Raw genomic sequence first — 15339 nt, forward strand, 5'->3', positions numbered from 1 at the left:
ATTTCTCCAGACCCCATTTCTTTGTGGCTCCAACCCTGCCTAGAGCAGAGAGAGAGAGAGAGTCTGATAGTCTTAGCCTGGCAGCAAGAGGAGGGTCGAAGCCACCAGGGCCCCTTTGTGAACATTACAAATGTAATTCTGTTAGGGAGGATTAAAAGTTCCCGGGCGGCTCCTGTCAAAAGCCTAAATGAATGAAAGGAACAGGCTGAAATCTGCCAGTACCCCAGAAAGGAGAGGAGATGGGGAGGGGAAAGGGCTGGGGAAGCAGGGGGAAGAGGGGGCTCTAGGAGTTGGGGGGGGCAGAGGGAGACAGGCGAGAGGCGGGCAGGGAGGAGAAGCTGGGGGAGGCTGGAAGGAGGGAGGGTAGAAAAGAGAAGGGAGACATGAGGCAGGAGGAAAGGAGGATGCTGGGGGGGGGGGGGGGCCTCACCCTTGTGCATGCCGGTGTAGCGGTCCTTGAGCACGGTGAGCTCGTAGATCTTGCCGAACTGCTCGAAGAGGGGCTTGAGGTCCTTCTCCTCCAGGTTGCGGGGGATCTGCCCCACGAACAGCTTAATGGCATCCAGGTCCTTCATGCTGTCCGGCTGCGCGGGGGGGTCCGAGCTGCTGCTGCTGCTGCTCATGGGGGAGGCTCTGGGCTGCAGGAGCTGCTGCTGCCTCCTCGCCTCGCCCTCGGTGAGTCTGGCCATTCCCCGCGCCCGGCGCAGGATGCCGACGGAAGGAGCGGACGGGGGAGGAAAGAGCTCTCAGCTGGAAAGGGCTCCGCCGCCAGCGGCGGCAGCATCAGGACCACAAAGAGCCGCTCCACAGGGACACCTGCCGGGCGCGGAGCGGAGGTGCAGCCTCTAGGAGGCATGCCCCCGTCCCTGGGGAGGCCAAGCCTGCCTGGGGCTGCAAACCATGCAGGGACCGTGCCCCAGGGGCGGCCAGTGCTGCTAGCCTGCAAACCCTGCAGTCAGCGCACGCTGTGGAGGGAGGGAGGGAGGCAGGGACCATGCCCCAGCCAAGGGGGGGGGGGAAGAGGGGCAAGGCTGCCTGGGAGCACCAGGCTGCCAACGATGCAATCCCTGCAACCTACGGGATGGGGATGACTGAAGACGACTGCATCTTCGCTCCCCCAGACTGAGAAGCATTGCACCCCCAGAGAGAATAAAACCTACTCCTGCTTCCTAGGAGAGAAGAACTGGCACAATGCCTCTTAGGACCCAAACACTCCATCCAGTCTCCTGGGTAGGGAACAATATTGAAGATTGGGGGAGTTGGGGGGGCAAGTCCTGCCCCTCACAAACTGGGGAGAGGAACTCATGGTACAGCAGCAAGGAACAGAGATCTGTAAAGCGCAGTCCATTTCATGCCATTCTAGAGAAAGACAGATGTCTAGTGCTGGGAAAGAAGTCTAGGAAAACCCAGGTACATTGGGCAGAACAGAGGTGCCCAAACCTTATACTGACTAGAGGAAGGGCACAATCCAGAACAGGCTGGAGAGTTGCATAGCCAGTCTATGACAGGTTTCAGAGTAGCAGCTGTGTTAGTCTGTATTCGCAAAAAGAAAAGGAGTACTTGTGGCACCTTAGAGACTAACAAATTTATTAGAGCATAAGCTTTGCTCTAATAAATTTGTTAGTCTCTAAGGTGCCACAAGTACTCCTTTTCTTATAGCCAGTCTAGAATTTTTCAGACTGGAGGAGGAAGATGCAGTCCAGGAAGAGGATGGAGTCCGGCCGCACCCTGGAAAATCAGATAGGCTGGGGACAATGAAGGGAGGGAAAGATCTAGTACTATGCTGAGAGGAGTACAGTCCAGAATCATGCTGACTGGATGGTAAAGAGAGTCCAGAACCTTTCAGTCTGGGAAGGGAACGCTGTCAGAATCATCTCAGCCTGGCCAGAGACACAAAATCTAGAACAGTGCCATGCCGACTGCACTGAAATCATCCAGGCCTATTCAGACTGGAAAGAGGAACCATGTACTTCAGGGATGGGCCCAGCCCACAACTCTGCAAAATACTGGAGAACAATTTACAACACAACACAATTCAGACTGGATTGAAGCCCCACAAGCCAGACCCATGCAAATGGGAAAAGAGGGCCACCTTATGTAATCTAGACACCTGCAGCTTGGGTAAGAGGGACACAGAAAAGCAGGTACAAAACAGATTCAGCTGCCTCCCCCTGGACAAGTAGGAACCCTAAAGATTTTTTTTTTTTTTTGTCAGCAGAAAGCAAGTATATGTTGAAAATGGAGAGCTTAATTTTCAGAGGTACCAAGCTCCAGACAGAGCCAGTTGGGAGTTGAGCGTGCTCAGCCCCAATGAAAAATCAAGCCCACAGTTCTTAGATTGTGAGAGGGGCTGCTGTGTCTGGTGTTTCTAGGGTTCCTAGAACCATAGTGTCTATGCTCCAGCTGTTGGTGACACAGCAGACACCAGCATCTTCTACAAAATAAAGGTCCGATCACAATTTGTATAGGAGCTGTGAGATAAGGACAGATGAGAGAAATATCTTCCTACTGAATCCCTATCTGAAATTGTATTGTTCATACCCTCCCCACCACTACTGTAGCCCCAGTCTGTAGATGGAGCGGTAAGTGAGACTAGAAGGTTTATTTACCAAGTCCCTGCCCAAAGAAGGAAGCAGGCGATAATACAGTGGAATCATGCCCTGTGACACAGAGCAGCTTCGGTGTGTTATGTTGAGGCTGAAGGGGGCTGGAAGCCAACTTGCTCTGTGCAATATGAGATACAGTTTCCCTGGGGACATTTGATTCTCTTTATAGCATTGGTCTGCCCCTGCTAGGCCCTGTCCAGACTGCCCCTGGACGGTTGAAGCTGGTAGCGCTAACCACCTTTAAATGCAGTTTCACTAGCAAGATGGGTTCCCCTGACCACTGTGAACAGGGATTTTTTTTAATATAACTGTGTTATCAGACTCACATGGTAGACTACCTAAGGGATACAGATCTACCTTCAGCCTGGCAAATGTATCTGCTAGCCCTAGTGTGCAGCCCAGCACACATCCTCAGTCCCCTGGGGACCTGGCCTGGTGTGCTTCCACATTACCTGTGGATACAGCCCCATAATCGCAGGACAGCACCCATGTGCATTGCTTATGCGGCACTGCATGGCTCATATCTCCATACCCATGCGTTCCAGCCTGGCATTCTTCCATAGCATTGCTAAAGATAAATGGCTTATCTACCCTAGGATTGGGAAGGAGGGAGGGAGCCTGATTGTTTTACACACAAATGGAATGATTTGCAGAGTTGCTGAGCTCCCATTGACTTCAGCAGGGGCTGGAGGTGCTGAAAATATCAGTCCAACAGGCTTGGCAGAAGGAGTGTGAGGCTGGCACCAAAAAACCCTGCTTTGTGGCTCTGTTAGCAGCTTTTTGTCACCTTCCAGGACTCTCACCTGAATCCTGCAGATAAACCGAAGCAGCTATTTGAAGAGGGGAGGAGGGGAAGCACATTATCCAACATGTAGCAAATGCGACACATCTTCACACTAGGAAACGCAGCAGCTTGCTCAGCAGGCCCCCGTCCTGTGTATGTACACACACACCTGCCCACTCATCCTGAGATACCCTCCCCCAGTGCAGGCAGGATCAAACACTGCCAATACTTTCAAGTCTGATTTAACCCAGAAAGCAAGAGGCACAGGCCCCCACCCCTGTTGTGGCCTAGCCTCAGGACTGATTCAGTGCTGTCAAATCTGCCGCGGCAGGAGGTGCCATCCTACCAGATAGAGGGTGAAATGCTAATGTGATGTGCAGTACCCAGGAAGAGACAGCATGGGCTGAGAGCATGGTGAGGATCATTACTTGAGTCACCTGTTATTTCAACGTTGGCCGGAGCACACTACAGATTGCACTCTCCGCATACTTAACAGGAAACCTCCACCTACTATTCCCCTAGCTCCCAGCCCAGACACATGCTGCAGGTCTGAGGTTTTCCTTTCAGCCCTGGCTGCCCCCCGCCACATGAATCTCCTATCTCCTGGGTTGGCAGGTGTGAGAACCTCGCATAATAACTGGGCAGTTTGCCGCTTTTATATTATCAAATGGAGCCAGGCAGTACTACCATACTTAACCTGACCAGAGTCCATGGGCCATCTCTCAATGATGTTTAGTAACAGAGCAGCAATCAGGGCAGTCTCCATAAAGGGACTTTGACTTCAGAAGCTAACATCATCCTTAAAAATTGGAGTAAAAATGAAAAGCAACACCCTGCACACACATCATCCACTTCTCTTCAGTCCTTTGATGCATAGGCCACCAGAGATCTGCCATCACAAGCTTTGCCACTAATCCAAGCAGTGGTATCCATAGGAAGACTGTACCCAGTGTCTTTGGGATCACTCTGCCCAAAGATGGAAATATTTACAATCATCCCTGACTGCAAAGTAAGACAGGAATGAGAATAGTGCAGGTAAATAATAAAACATAGCAGCTGTCAATTACTGCCCTGAAACAGTTCACAGAATAAGGTACAGAATTATATATCAAAGCAACAGGATCAAAGAAGAAATAATAAAAGATAATAGTTGTGGAGTTACTAGGAGTATCAGAGGGAGACAGGAAATTAGTAGGCATCTACAAAAAGAGACAAGATATGGTTGGTTTTCAAATGAGATTGGAAAAATCAACAAGACAAGGAGATTCAGAAGATTCGTATAGGTGCCAGGAGTTGCAGAGGGCAAGTCTCTCATACCAGACAGCAGAAAGGTTGCAGAGAGACAGAGAAAAGGAGGCTAACAAACATGTGGATGACTGTGCCTGAGGAGGACAGAACAGATCCCGAAAGGAAAGGCAGCCCTTTAAAAAACTGTTAAAGGAAAGGAAACCCCGCACAGTGCAGGTGAAAGAAGTTTCACAGCTAACAGAGGGACATGTGCAGATGATTGAAACCCAGATTTGATCCCATGTTCTTTTCAGCATGTGCCAGCAATGTGAGGGTAAGAAAGCATCCAGTTACTTTGATTTACAGGTGAGCTTAAGCCAATAGATCTAGAGGCCCTATCCTGTGACATTAAAGTCACTGAGGCTTTGGAGATCAGGTTCTAGATTTGTAAGATGCACTTTACATTAGAAAATCCTACAAACATCCCCCAGATCTTTCAAGACAGACAAACAGGCCATCTTCTCTCATCCACCAGTTCCCAAGGAAAGAGGAAGTAGGAAAAAAGTATGTACTCCTGGCAGAAGACATCCAAAAAGGGTTGCTGTATCTCAGTAAAATACCAGCTCGTTCACACAAAACAACTGTATCTATCCCGGAGCAAAGGTACTGCAGGGAAATTGATCAAGAACTGCCAAGCTGATAGCTTAGAAAACATTTTTGTGGAGGAGAGAATAGGAAATACAAATATGCTTATATCTTGGCTTATTTACCAAAGGTCTACTGGTTTCAGAGTGGTAGCATGTTAGTCTGTATCAGCAAAAAGAACGAGTACTTGTGGTACCTTGGAGACTAACAAATTTATTTGGCATAAGCTTTCGTGGCCCATGAAAGCTTATGCCCAAATAAATTTGTTAGTCTCTAAAGTGCCAGAAGTACTCCTCGTTCTTTTTTCAAAAGTCTACTGTTTACCTATTTCTGGTCTCTATTATTTATCCTAACCAATTTTAAATTAGCTTTTAAATATTTTTATCTATGCCACAAACCAAAAACAAGCCAGTTTTAAATCCTGTGAGGTTATCATCATAAATTGTATTTTTACAGTGGGTGGATTGGAAACAAACATCCATCAATAACTCTCGGGCATCTTTCTGATCAGAAGCAGCTGTTCCGTGAGGATTTTAAAAAAATCCAAACCTTGTTACATTATAAACTAAAAGTACTGGGCTGTTCATGGACTTCAGTAATTCACCACTTTTTTAGCGCTCCTTTCAGTTTTGGATTGAGGAAAAAGCCAGCCAACAAAAAACAAAATCTCAAATCCATTACACCGCCCTCCAAAAAAGATAAACCTTGCATGCTTTCAGAACTGTGAATTTCAGTGCTCTTCAGCATTTCTTTTGCTAACAAAGTTTAGTTTGGGACCATTTTACTGAGTTAAATTTTAAGCCCTACTTATCTGGTTTTGCTTATTTCCTCTCTCTGACCACAATAAAATTCCTACAGGAAGTACAGGGAGGAAGGATGGTCTTTTGATCAAGACACATTTTGAAGCAGCAAGAGAACTGGGTTCTGTTCCTAACTGCTACTACTTTGCTGTATGACACTTGTGCCTTGGTTCTACTGCTCTAACCCATAGACAACACTGGTGCCTGTATTCATATACACGAAGTGCCTCCCAAATTCTTGCCTCCCACAGGTCCTTGTTTGGAAGACAGTCAACCAACACCTCCAATTAGCGTCTTTCTGCACTGCCCCAAATACAGGATCACTCTTGGGCAGGACGCCCCAAGGCCACTAACTTTTGCTGAGAGCTACATCAGCCATCTGAGCAGGCCAGTGTTAGGGAGGTAGAAAAATGGCTTAAAGTCACCTTGACCCTACCCCAACCTGGACTCTGACTTTTGGGCAGCACCTTCTAAGGGACACAGCAAAACATCCCTAGTCATTTTTTTCCCCCTAGACACTCATTTCCCTGCTCTACTCTGAGTATTCTCTGTTCCCTTCCCATCATTCTCTTGGCAGTTTTCTTTTCCCGTTCCTCCTCCATCTTTTCTTTTACCTTTGGCTGCTGACTGAAGAGTGGTTTATGACATCATGTACAGTATTAGCTATGGCTGCAGAAGTCAGATTACAGCATAAGACATGGTGGCTGTTGAATATGCTGTAAATTGAGTCTGGTACCAAGGTGCATTCTCTTGCTTGCTAGAACACAAAAATGTTGAGCGGGGCTAATATCTGGCCAGAGGAAGGATGGTCCAGTAGGTAGGAGGCTAGTTCAGGCTTTGAGAGAGCCAGGTTCAATTCCCCACTCTACCAGAGCCTTCCTGTGTGCCCTGGGGCAGTCATTTAGACCCAGGTCAGTGTCTAGAACCACGTCTCCCATTGAACTCATGGAAGTTAGGTGCTTCAGTACATTTGACCCTTGTTCCCCATCTGTAAAATACAGATAGTATTTCACAGGGGGGTTGTGAGGATAAATATATTCAAGAGTGGGAGGTGCTCAGATACTATGGCAACAAGGGCTAGATAAGTACCTGAAATAGAATGTGAGCACTAGATGCTGAGAGGCTTTGCTTGTCACCCTGTTGATTAACAGTATTCAAGTCTGTTTAGCCTTAAATAATGGAAATACTCATGATACCCGTTCAGTATTGGGCCCAGGTAGTTTTACTGTGATTTTCCTCCACAAGAGGAAGGTAGATTCTCCCTTCTTAGGCTTTTAATTTCCCTCTTTAGTAATTTGTACGCTTATTAAGTAATTACTGCCCCTCTGACAGAATATATGATCTAGTTGAGGGCCTTCTGTGGCCTACACTGTTTATTATATTCTGCCAAGATAGGTATCTCATCAATTCTATAGAGCAAAAAAAGTTGGTTTTTTTTTTTTGTATTTAAAAAGAAAGATTATACTCCAAGGCAGGGCCACTGCTCAACCACTTATTTTCCCTGTGGAAGGAAATCTGACACCAATACACAAAACAGGGAGGACAAAACAGGGAGTTAAGTTACCACCAACAGGGAAAACTACACTTTTTTGTTTTTGTTGTAATGCAAAGAAATTTATTGGGCATATTCATCGTCTACATGCTATTTTCCCTGCTGAAGTGCTAATCCCCTTCTTCAAGGGGGACGGGGAGGAAGAGGCAGGAAGAGTTCCAAACATAAAAGCTACTTGAAATAGCCAGAATACTGTATGCAGAGTTTCCAGAGCCTAGATGAGGTGGAAGAGGGGCAAGTAGATAGCTGGACTAAACTCCTTACTAAATATTCAGCCAAGTGGAAGATCGCAACAGATGTGGAGCAGCTAGACAGCTCTGCATGATAGTCAATAGCCATTTAGCTCAGGAAATGCCAGTTAGAAGTCAGACTCTTACGTGCAGCAGATCACTGATGGGATCACTCACTATACAAAGCATTAGGGGAAGGCAGAGGCTGAAGATGCTAAAGGCTCTTTTAGCAAAACTGAATCTAGGTTCATGAATTTGTTCCACATTATATTTTAAAACCTTAAAGCAATCTCTAGCCCCTTGAGCATTATCACAATCTAAAAACAAATGAACCTTTCCCTTGGATGGAATCCAATGCAGAATAGCAATTAAGAAAAAAAAAAAGGGAAAAAAAGGAAAAATACAGGATTTTAAACAAACAACATCTTAGAATTTCTTGACTGCAGCATCAATGTCTGGAATGATCTCCTTCAAGTGGTTCCACTGTTCGGCAGATAAGGCAATCCCTAGAAACAGCAAAGGAGAAGGATTACATGCCTGCAGAACCAGGCAGAGCATAATCAGCAAGTTCCACAGCCAAGGTGGCTCCATAAGGGCAGTTATAGAAGGGAAATTTATGATCTGAAACAGATCCCAGAACAGAAACTGAGGCAACCTTTTAAGCAAAGTGTCTCCATGTTAACACTCTAGCAAATATGAAATGTGTGCTTCTGTGGTCCTCCTCTAGTACTATAGAAATATGGAAAGCTTTAATGCTCCTGTGAGATGGTATCCCACATTTTACAGAGGGGGAAAAGGAAGTAAAGAGGAAACTGCTAAATGGCCCAAGGTCATAGCAAAGCTGTAAATAAACCCTAGGAGCCCTCACTCCCAGTCCAGCAATTAGAGTACCATCCTTTGTGTTGGCCAAATGGGTTGCGCAAACTCCCATCCCAGCAACTGTAATTTCAATTACAAAATCTACCGCTAACAACATTCATTATGATGGCTTAAACTTGGAGGAATTGGCTTCTTTTTAGCTCCTTAGGCAGGAGCTAAATAACCACCCACAGAAAAAAAAGCCAACTTGATGTAACTGGCCTTTTCCATGGAAAAGAAACATGGTAATTGGCATGCCAACTTGGTTCCACCCAGATGCTGTCCACTTGTTTCCTGAGCAAAACCAAAAGTAACATGTCCTGACACTTAGTCACAAATTTTATTAAGTTTTAGACAAACATCAGTGGCTAGAGACACTACATCAAAAAAGAGACCACATTCACATGAACATTCCTCTACAAACCCAAGTTCTAAGTAGCAGATGAACAGATCTTCTCTCTTGTATTCTGGTCAAGTTTCCCCACATGTGCCAAAAGAGTTTAATCCCCCTTCTGTCTCCCACTCCCCCTAGACTGGCACAGAAAGGTTTCAGGGATCTGTTCCTGCCTTTCATTATAGGATAAGCTGTTTGCTTTAAGTGACTTATTTACAGTGGTAACTTCTTTGAAGGAAATTAATTTCTGGAGGGTAAACCATGCTTAGTGTTCGAGGGGCAAATCAAGCTGAAAGAAATTCATCTGCACAGACACAAAATCAATAATGAGAACTGAACGGTTCCTGGGAAATTTCATGTAACTGAATCTCTGCTGAATACCCCAACACATAGGGCAAAAGAGAGGAATGACTTACAGACGTGGCCTGGGAACTTAGAGTCAAGTGAGTCAACTAAGCAAATCACTGTCAGCCGGAAAGTTGCAATGTAAAGGGCCATGAATGAACATTAACTCAGTAGTGCGAGAGAAGTTCTGGAGTGAATGATGCCCCTGTTCCACAGCAGCCTTTAAATTACTTGCTGGGCTGTTTTCCTCTTTCCTTTGTGTCATATAAAAATTATGTTAGATCATGTTATTCCAAGGACCTCTTTAATAAAGGGCCACCCAAACTCTGTTCCACTGAGGGTCACACTGGGCAGCTTGCCAGGAGCATCAGCTATTCACCTTATGTGGCACACTGCAGTCATCCTGGCTTTAATATGGAGGTATAGCCTGGAGGGATTATAAAATTCCAGTTTCCATTCAGACTGAGATGGAATATCATATTGTGGGATCCTGCAGTCCCTGCTGACTGCACTTCCACGGTTAAAAGATTAGGGTGAATGCACGTTACACTTTACAACCCCTGAGTTCTAATAGGTCCATGTGCCAATATATGCTGCTTCAATATATATTTAGTTTTGTCCGTCAATAGCCAGACGCTGGATAGCAATGTGTGAGTTACAATTTTCTACTTTCCTTTGGCCTGTCTTATTTTACACCCACAGAGGTGCTGTTTATAAGAGAAATAGTTGGAGGGGAGAAAAAGGGAGCAGGAAGGGTAAAGTTTGGTCAAATTAAGGTACTACATCCCTGCACAGTAGAGCCTTATGCGGGCTATCAGAATAGCCCCATCTTCGATCATGTTCCATCTTCTGCCTTTTATCTGATATTCAGTTTACCTACTGTTCATGTCCTTCCTCAGTTGAAATCCCCCTTCAGAAATGGGCAGGGAGCCAAGCTTCATAGATTAAGGTCACTATGCTGGTTGCTCTTTCATTAATAGCCCATCATGGGGCCGCGCTGCTCACTTCCCAGCATCAAATGGCAGTGGGAATATTGGAGACTTTCAGAAGTTGCTGAAGTCAGTTATTTAAGAATAATGTAAAGTTTCCAACTCCTGGATACAAGACTGCCCTAGACTCATTCATGATTTTAATTGACAGGTTTCAGAGTAGCAGCCGTGTTAGTCTGAATTCGCAAAAAGAAAAGGAGTACTTGTGGCACCTTAGAGACTAACAAATTTATTAGAGCATAAGCTTTCGTGAGCTACAGCTCACTGTAGCTCACGAAAGCTTATGCTCTAATAAATTTGTTAGTCTCTAAGGTGCCACAAGTACTCCTTTTCTTTTTATGATTTTAATTGTATTGGAAATGAGAAGGATATGATGCATTACTGCCACCTAGTGGAGATGTCTGGTTACCTTTTCTCCCAGGTTTAGTGTCCCCCTCCTTATCTATGTAGAATTCTCGGATATCCACAAGGACTTTCCCCTTAAAGCAGGACACTCGGACATAGCGCATCTTCCCAATCTGCAAAGATATTAAATCATAGTTAAAGAAAGGTCTGGATTTGAGTTGAGGAATGCTGCAACCAGCTTCATATACATACATTTAACTACCGTCCATATTATTTCATTTCATTAATTAAAACTCCATTGGGTCAATACAAATTGTATTTAACTGGACAGAAAAAGGACACACCTATGCAAGAAACCAGGAAAGAATTCCGATTTGGCTAGAAAATTAACAAATAGAAATTTGTGTGTGCATGTGGGGGGGGGGGAAGATTTGAAGGAAGTGACAGAGGTAGATTTGTTTGTAATACCTGATCCTCTTCCCTCCCACCAATACCTGGAACATGCCCTCCTCTTCACTGTCTTGCCCTTGACTTTTTGTTGCCACCTTGGAAGTTTTGGCCTCAGTTTTTGGCCTTTTCTCCGGCTTGGACGGCATCTCCTTTTTTCTTTTCTGTAAAGAAGAGGTCACAATTAGACAGCTCCCCCTTCCCCTTGTGATTAGTCTAGTTCTCAAGTCTATGGGGCTTCTAGATAGTTCAAATGATGGGACTTACACACATTTCATCAGATGGGATCTGATAAGTCACGCACGGCCTCTTCGGCAAGACCTACTAACTGCAATTATACTAACATGGCACTCCACTGTTAACTACACTAGCAACCAGCAGTACTTGGGCTAAATGTGTCTGCAATCTCTTAAAATTAGACTGCAGCCAGTAGAGTGGGACAAAACTATGAATAATTACATTAAAAACTACACTAAAAGAACATTCAGGCTGTAAAATCAAGCCCTCAAAAGTTAGGAAGTGCTAGAATTAAAGTTCTTTGTGCAACCGTCACTTGCTGCATTATGATACAGCCTTTACATGGCTCTACAAGGCTGAAAGCCATCCAGATCTGGAAAGCAAGGAGGGACACTGCTCTCCCTTCACCTGCTGTGACTTTTCAAGTAACATTAGAAAACCCCCAAAGCCTCTTCTGCTCTGCATGGATGCAAAAAAATGATCCACTTGTTGTAAGCATAGGGTTTGCCTCAGTGCCAACGATCACCCTAACTTGCACAGTGGTATGACACGGGAAGGACACTTAGTTGCTGACTTTCACCCCAGAGCTCACTCATGACAACGATGCCCACTAAGTGAGTACCCTGGAATTCAGGTTATTATTTGCATGACCTCAGAGGATTAACTAAAGCACCTAGAACATTGCTACCTTTTTCCCACTGGAGGGGTGCATGTTTAGGAGGGGAAAACCTGATATATAGAAACAAAGTTAGATTAATTCCCCAACTACTGTATACTGATACCTTTTCATTCTCAGCATCAGACCCACTGTCTGAAGTGGTTGTTTCCACAAGCTCCTTGGACTTGGGCATTCTGGAAGACAAACACCAAAGAAGAAACACTGAACCCTTCACTTTCAACCCCACGCTCAACATTTATAGTAAAATAACCCCCTCCTCACACTACAGATCTTTAGCTGCTGGCACAGGTAGCTCGCTCCTCCCTCTAACGGCAGAGTCACTAGGCTTCACTTCATGTGGAGTAAATGACAGAGTCATAACAATAGGATCCCTGCTCCAGTTCCAGTAATCTAAATGGGCAATTCAGTCTTCAGCAGTTGTCTCGGAACAACGATTAAATCAGGTGTTGTGTTCTAAAGCCACATAACATGGAAGATGGGCAAGAAAAAGAGGGATAAGAAAATACAACACTCCTTAGATCTCCCCAACATTTCAGCATCTCAAATATTTCTAAAAAAAAAAAAAACCCACAAGGAGTCCTTGTGCACCTTAGAGACTAAAATTTATTTGGGCATAAGCTTTCATGGGCTAGAACCCACTTCATCGGATGCATGGAGTGAAAATACAGGAGCAGGTATAAATACATGAAAGGATGGGCAGTTGCTTTACCAAGTGTGAGCTCAGTCTAATGAGTTGTATCAATTAACAGCAGGATACCAAGGGAGGAAAAATAACTTTTGAAGTAAGGTGCCCATCAGTGCACCAGTCACCTACTCGGAGACGCAGAGTAAGAACTCTGCGGTCATCACAGAGTGCAAGGAATAATTCCAGAGATTTTTGCCCAGGTTCCTTACAACAAGGATTGAACTGAGGCTAGCTGGGGTGAAAGAAACTTTGGTGGCCCTGTGCTAATGGACACCCACTACAGAACTAGACAGAAGGAAATGGAGAGAGAAGAGAAAACAAGGGAGATGGGTTGGAAAACTCCAGGTGCTGTGGACAAGCCCAGGGGAACTGGCAGTCTGAGATCCCCATGCCCAAATCGGATCCAGTAAGTATGAGGATGAGAAGGGTGGTTTCATGGGGAGGGGGATATTAAAGCAGGCCCCCAAAGCTGCTCTTTGAGGGGGGTGAACACTGTCTCCGAAGCTGTGAGCAGCAGTGACGAGATGGTCGCTTCAGCGTAGAAGGTGGATGGCACAAGCATGGGAGCACCCCCAGAAAAGAGAGGGGCAGCAGGAGGAGAAGGTGGGGACTGAAAACTCTGCTGTCCTTCAGCAAGCCTTGCCCATCCTCCCAAAGGGAGCGAGAGCAGCATAGAAGGACAGAGGCTGGGATCCAAAAAGGCCAGGGGTCCCCAGAAGGGACCATGTTAGCATTGGGAGGGGATCCCTGTATGAGGGGAAGGACACACAGCCCCTTCCTACACAACGCCTAGCGATCCCCAGGAGCCTGGGGCATGACAGGCAGCAACTCGGCCTCAAGGGGGCCAGGGGAGGAATACTGGGGGCGGGGGGGAAGACAGAAGAGACAGGGGACACAGTGGGAGCACTGAAGGAGGTGGGCAGACATGGAGGGATCCGGGGCAGGGGGAACTTTTGAGGGAAGTCAGGGGAGTTGAGGGGCTGTTGAGGAGGGTCAGAGGCAGGAGGGCTGGGGGCTGGTGAACTGGGGGCTGGGGCTGTTGGGGGGGGGGTCAGAGGCTGGAGAGCCAAGAGGAGAGGGCTGTTGGGGAGGGTCAGAGTTAGGAGGGCTGAGGCCATGGTGGGGGGTCAGAGGCAGAAGGGGCTGTTGGGGGGGGGTTCAGAGGCAGGAGGGCCAAGGCGACTGGGAGAGATGGGGCTGTTGGGGGAGGGGGGTCAGAGGCACGAGGAGCTGTTGTGGGGGGAGGGTCAGAAGCACGAGGGCCAGGAGGTTGTTGGGGGGATCTGGGGGAGATATGGAGACAGGGGCTGTTGAGGGGAGTCAGAGGCATGAGGGGCTGTTGGGGGGGATCAGAGGCAGGAGGGCAGGGAGGTTGTTGGGGGGTCTAGGGAGATATGGAGACGGGAGCTGTTGAGAGGAGTCAGAGGCACGAGGGGTTGTTGGGGGGGTCTGGGGAATATGGGGCTGTTGGGGGGGTCAGAGGCACGAGAGGCTGTTGGGAGTCTGGGGGAGAAAGGGGCTGTGGGGGGTCAGAGGAACGAGGGGCCATGGGGGGGTCTGGGGGAGATAGGGGCCGTTGGGGGGGATCAGATGCACGAGAGGCCGTGGGGGGGTTTGGGGGAGATTGGGGCCGTTGGGGGGGGTCAGAGGCACGAGAGGCCGTGGGGGGGTTTGGGGGAGATTGGGGCCGTGGGGGGGGTCAGAGGCACGAGAGGCCGTGGGGGGGTCTGGGGGAGATTGGGGCCGTGGGGGGGGTCAGAGGCACGAGAGGCCATGGGGGGGTCTGGGGGAGATTGGGGCCGTGGGGGGGTCAGAGGCACGAGAGGCCGTGGGGGGGTCTGGGGGAAATTGGGGCCGTGGGGGGGTCAGAGGCACGAGAGGCCGTGGGGGGGTCTGGGGGAGATTGGGGCCGTGGGGGGGGTCAGAGGCACGAGAGGCCATGGGGGGGTTTGGGGGAGATTGGGGCCGTTGTGGGGGGTCAGAGGCACAAGGGGCCGTGGGGGGGTTTGGGGGAGATTGGGGCCGTTGGGGGGGGTCAGAGGCACGAGAGGCCGTGGGGGGGTCTGGGGGAGATAGGGGCCGTTGGGGGGGGTCAGAGGCACGAGGGGGGGTCTGGGGGAGATAGGGGCCGTTGGGGGGGGTCAGAGGCACGAGGGGCCGTGGGGGGGTTTGGGGGAGATTGGGGCCGTGGGGGGGGTCAGAGGCACGAGGGGGGGTCTGGGGGAGATAGGGGCCGTTGGGGGGGGTCAGAGGCACGAGGGGGGGTCTGGGGGAGATAGGGGCCGTTGGGGGGGGTCAGATGCACGAGAGGCCGTGGGGGGGTCAGAGTCACGAGGGGCTGTTGGGGGGGGGGGGGCGTCAGAGGCACGAGGCCCCCCCCCGTACCTGGCGGGGAACGGCGCGAGCGAGACTCTCCGACTCCGAGCGCTGGGCCCCGCCCACGGCGCCCGCGACTCCCTCCTAGCGCCGGCTCCTGCCAATCACCGCGCCCCGCCAGCCAATCGCTGGGCCCGATT

At 48.3% G+C, this 15339-nt stretch overlaps 2 protein-coding genes across 5 annotated transcripts in view; both read right to left on the reverse strand.

The window, feature by feature from the left end:
* CELF5 (CUGBP Elav-like family member 5) overlaps positions 1 to 899 on the reverse strand; it is a 58447-nt gene extending 57548 nt beyond the window's left edge. For 2 of the 3 annotated variants that reach the window (XM_038383959.2, XM_038383958.2), the window contains exon 1: positions 431 to 817. In XM_038383959.2, coding sequence (XP_038239887.1) covers positions 431 to 689 — 259 coding nt within the window. In that variant the 5' untranslated portion in view covers positions 690 to 817. Of the gene's footprint in view, positions 1 to 430 lie in introns of all 3 variants that reach the window. The other variant, XM_038383960.2, reaches the window with a different exon arrangement.
* Positions 900 to 8108: 7209 nt separating this feature from the next.
* Positions 8109 to 15339, reverse strand: LOC119848381 (activated RNA polymerase II transcriptional coactivator p15-like). Of its 2 annotated transcripts, XM_043502455.1 has the most exons (6): positions 15209 to 15254; positions 12949 to 13108; positions 12242 to 12311; positions 11270 to 11386; positions 10840 to 10948; positions 8109 to 8350 (listed from the first exon to the last, which is right to left on the reverse strand). In XM_043502455.1, the coding sequence occupies exons 3-6, from the start codon at positions 12308 to 12310 to the stop codon at positions 8271 to 8273; spliced, it is 375 nt and encodes a 124-aa protein (XP_043358390.1). In that variant the 5' UTR covers position 12311; positions 12949 to 13108; positions 15209 to 15254; the 3' UTR covers positions 8109 to 8270. The 2 variants fall into 2 exon arrangements, with proteins under 2 accessions (XP_043358390.1, XP_038240064.1); XM_038384136.2 differs by lacking the exon at positions 12949 to 13108 and having other exon boundaries at positions 15209 to 15339.

Source organism: Dermochelys coriacea, chromosome 25 (genome assembly GCF_009764565.3).
Source record: "Dermochelys coriacea isolate rDerCor1 chromosome 25, rDerCor1.pri.v4, whole genome shotgun sequence".
In the NCBI taxonomy this organism is placed as follows: Eukaryota; Metazoa; Chordata; order Testudines; family Dermochelyidae; genus Dermochelys; species Dermochelys coriacea.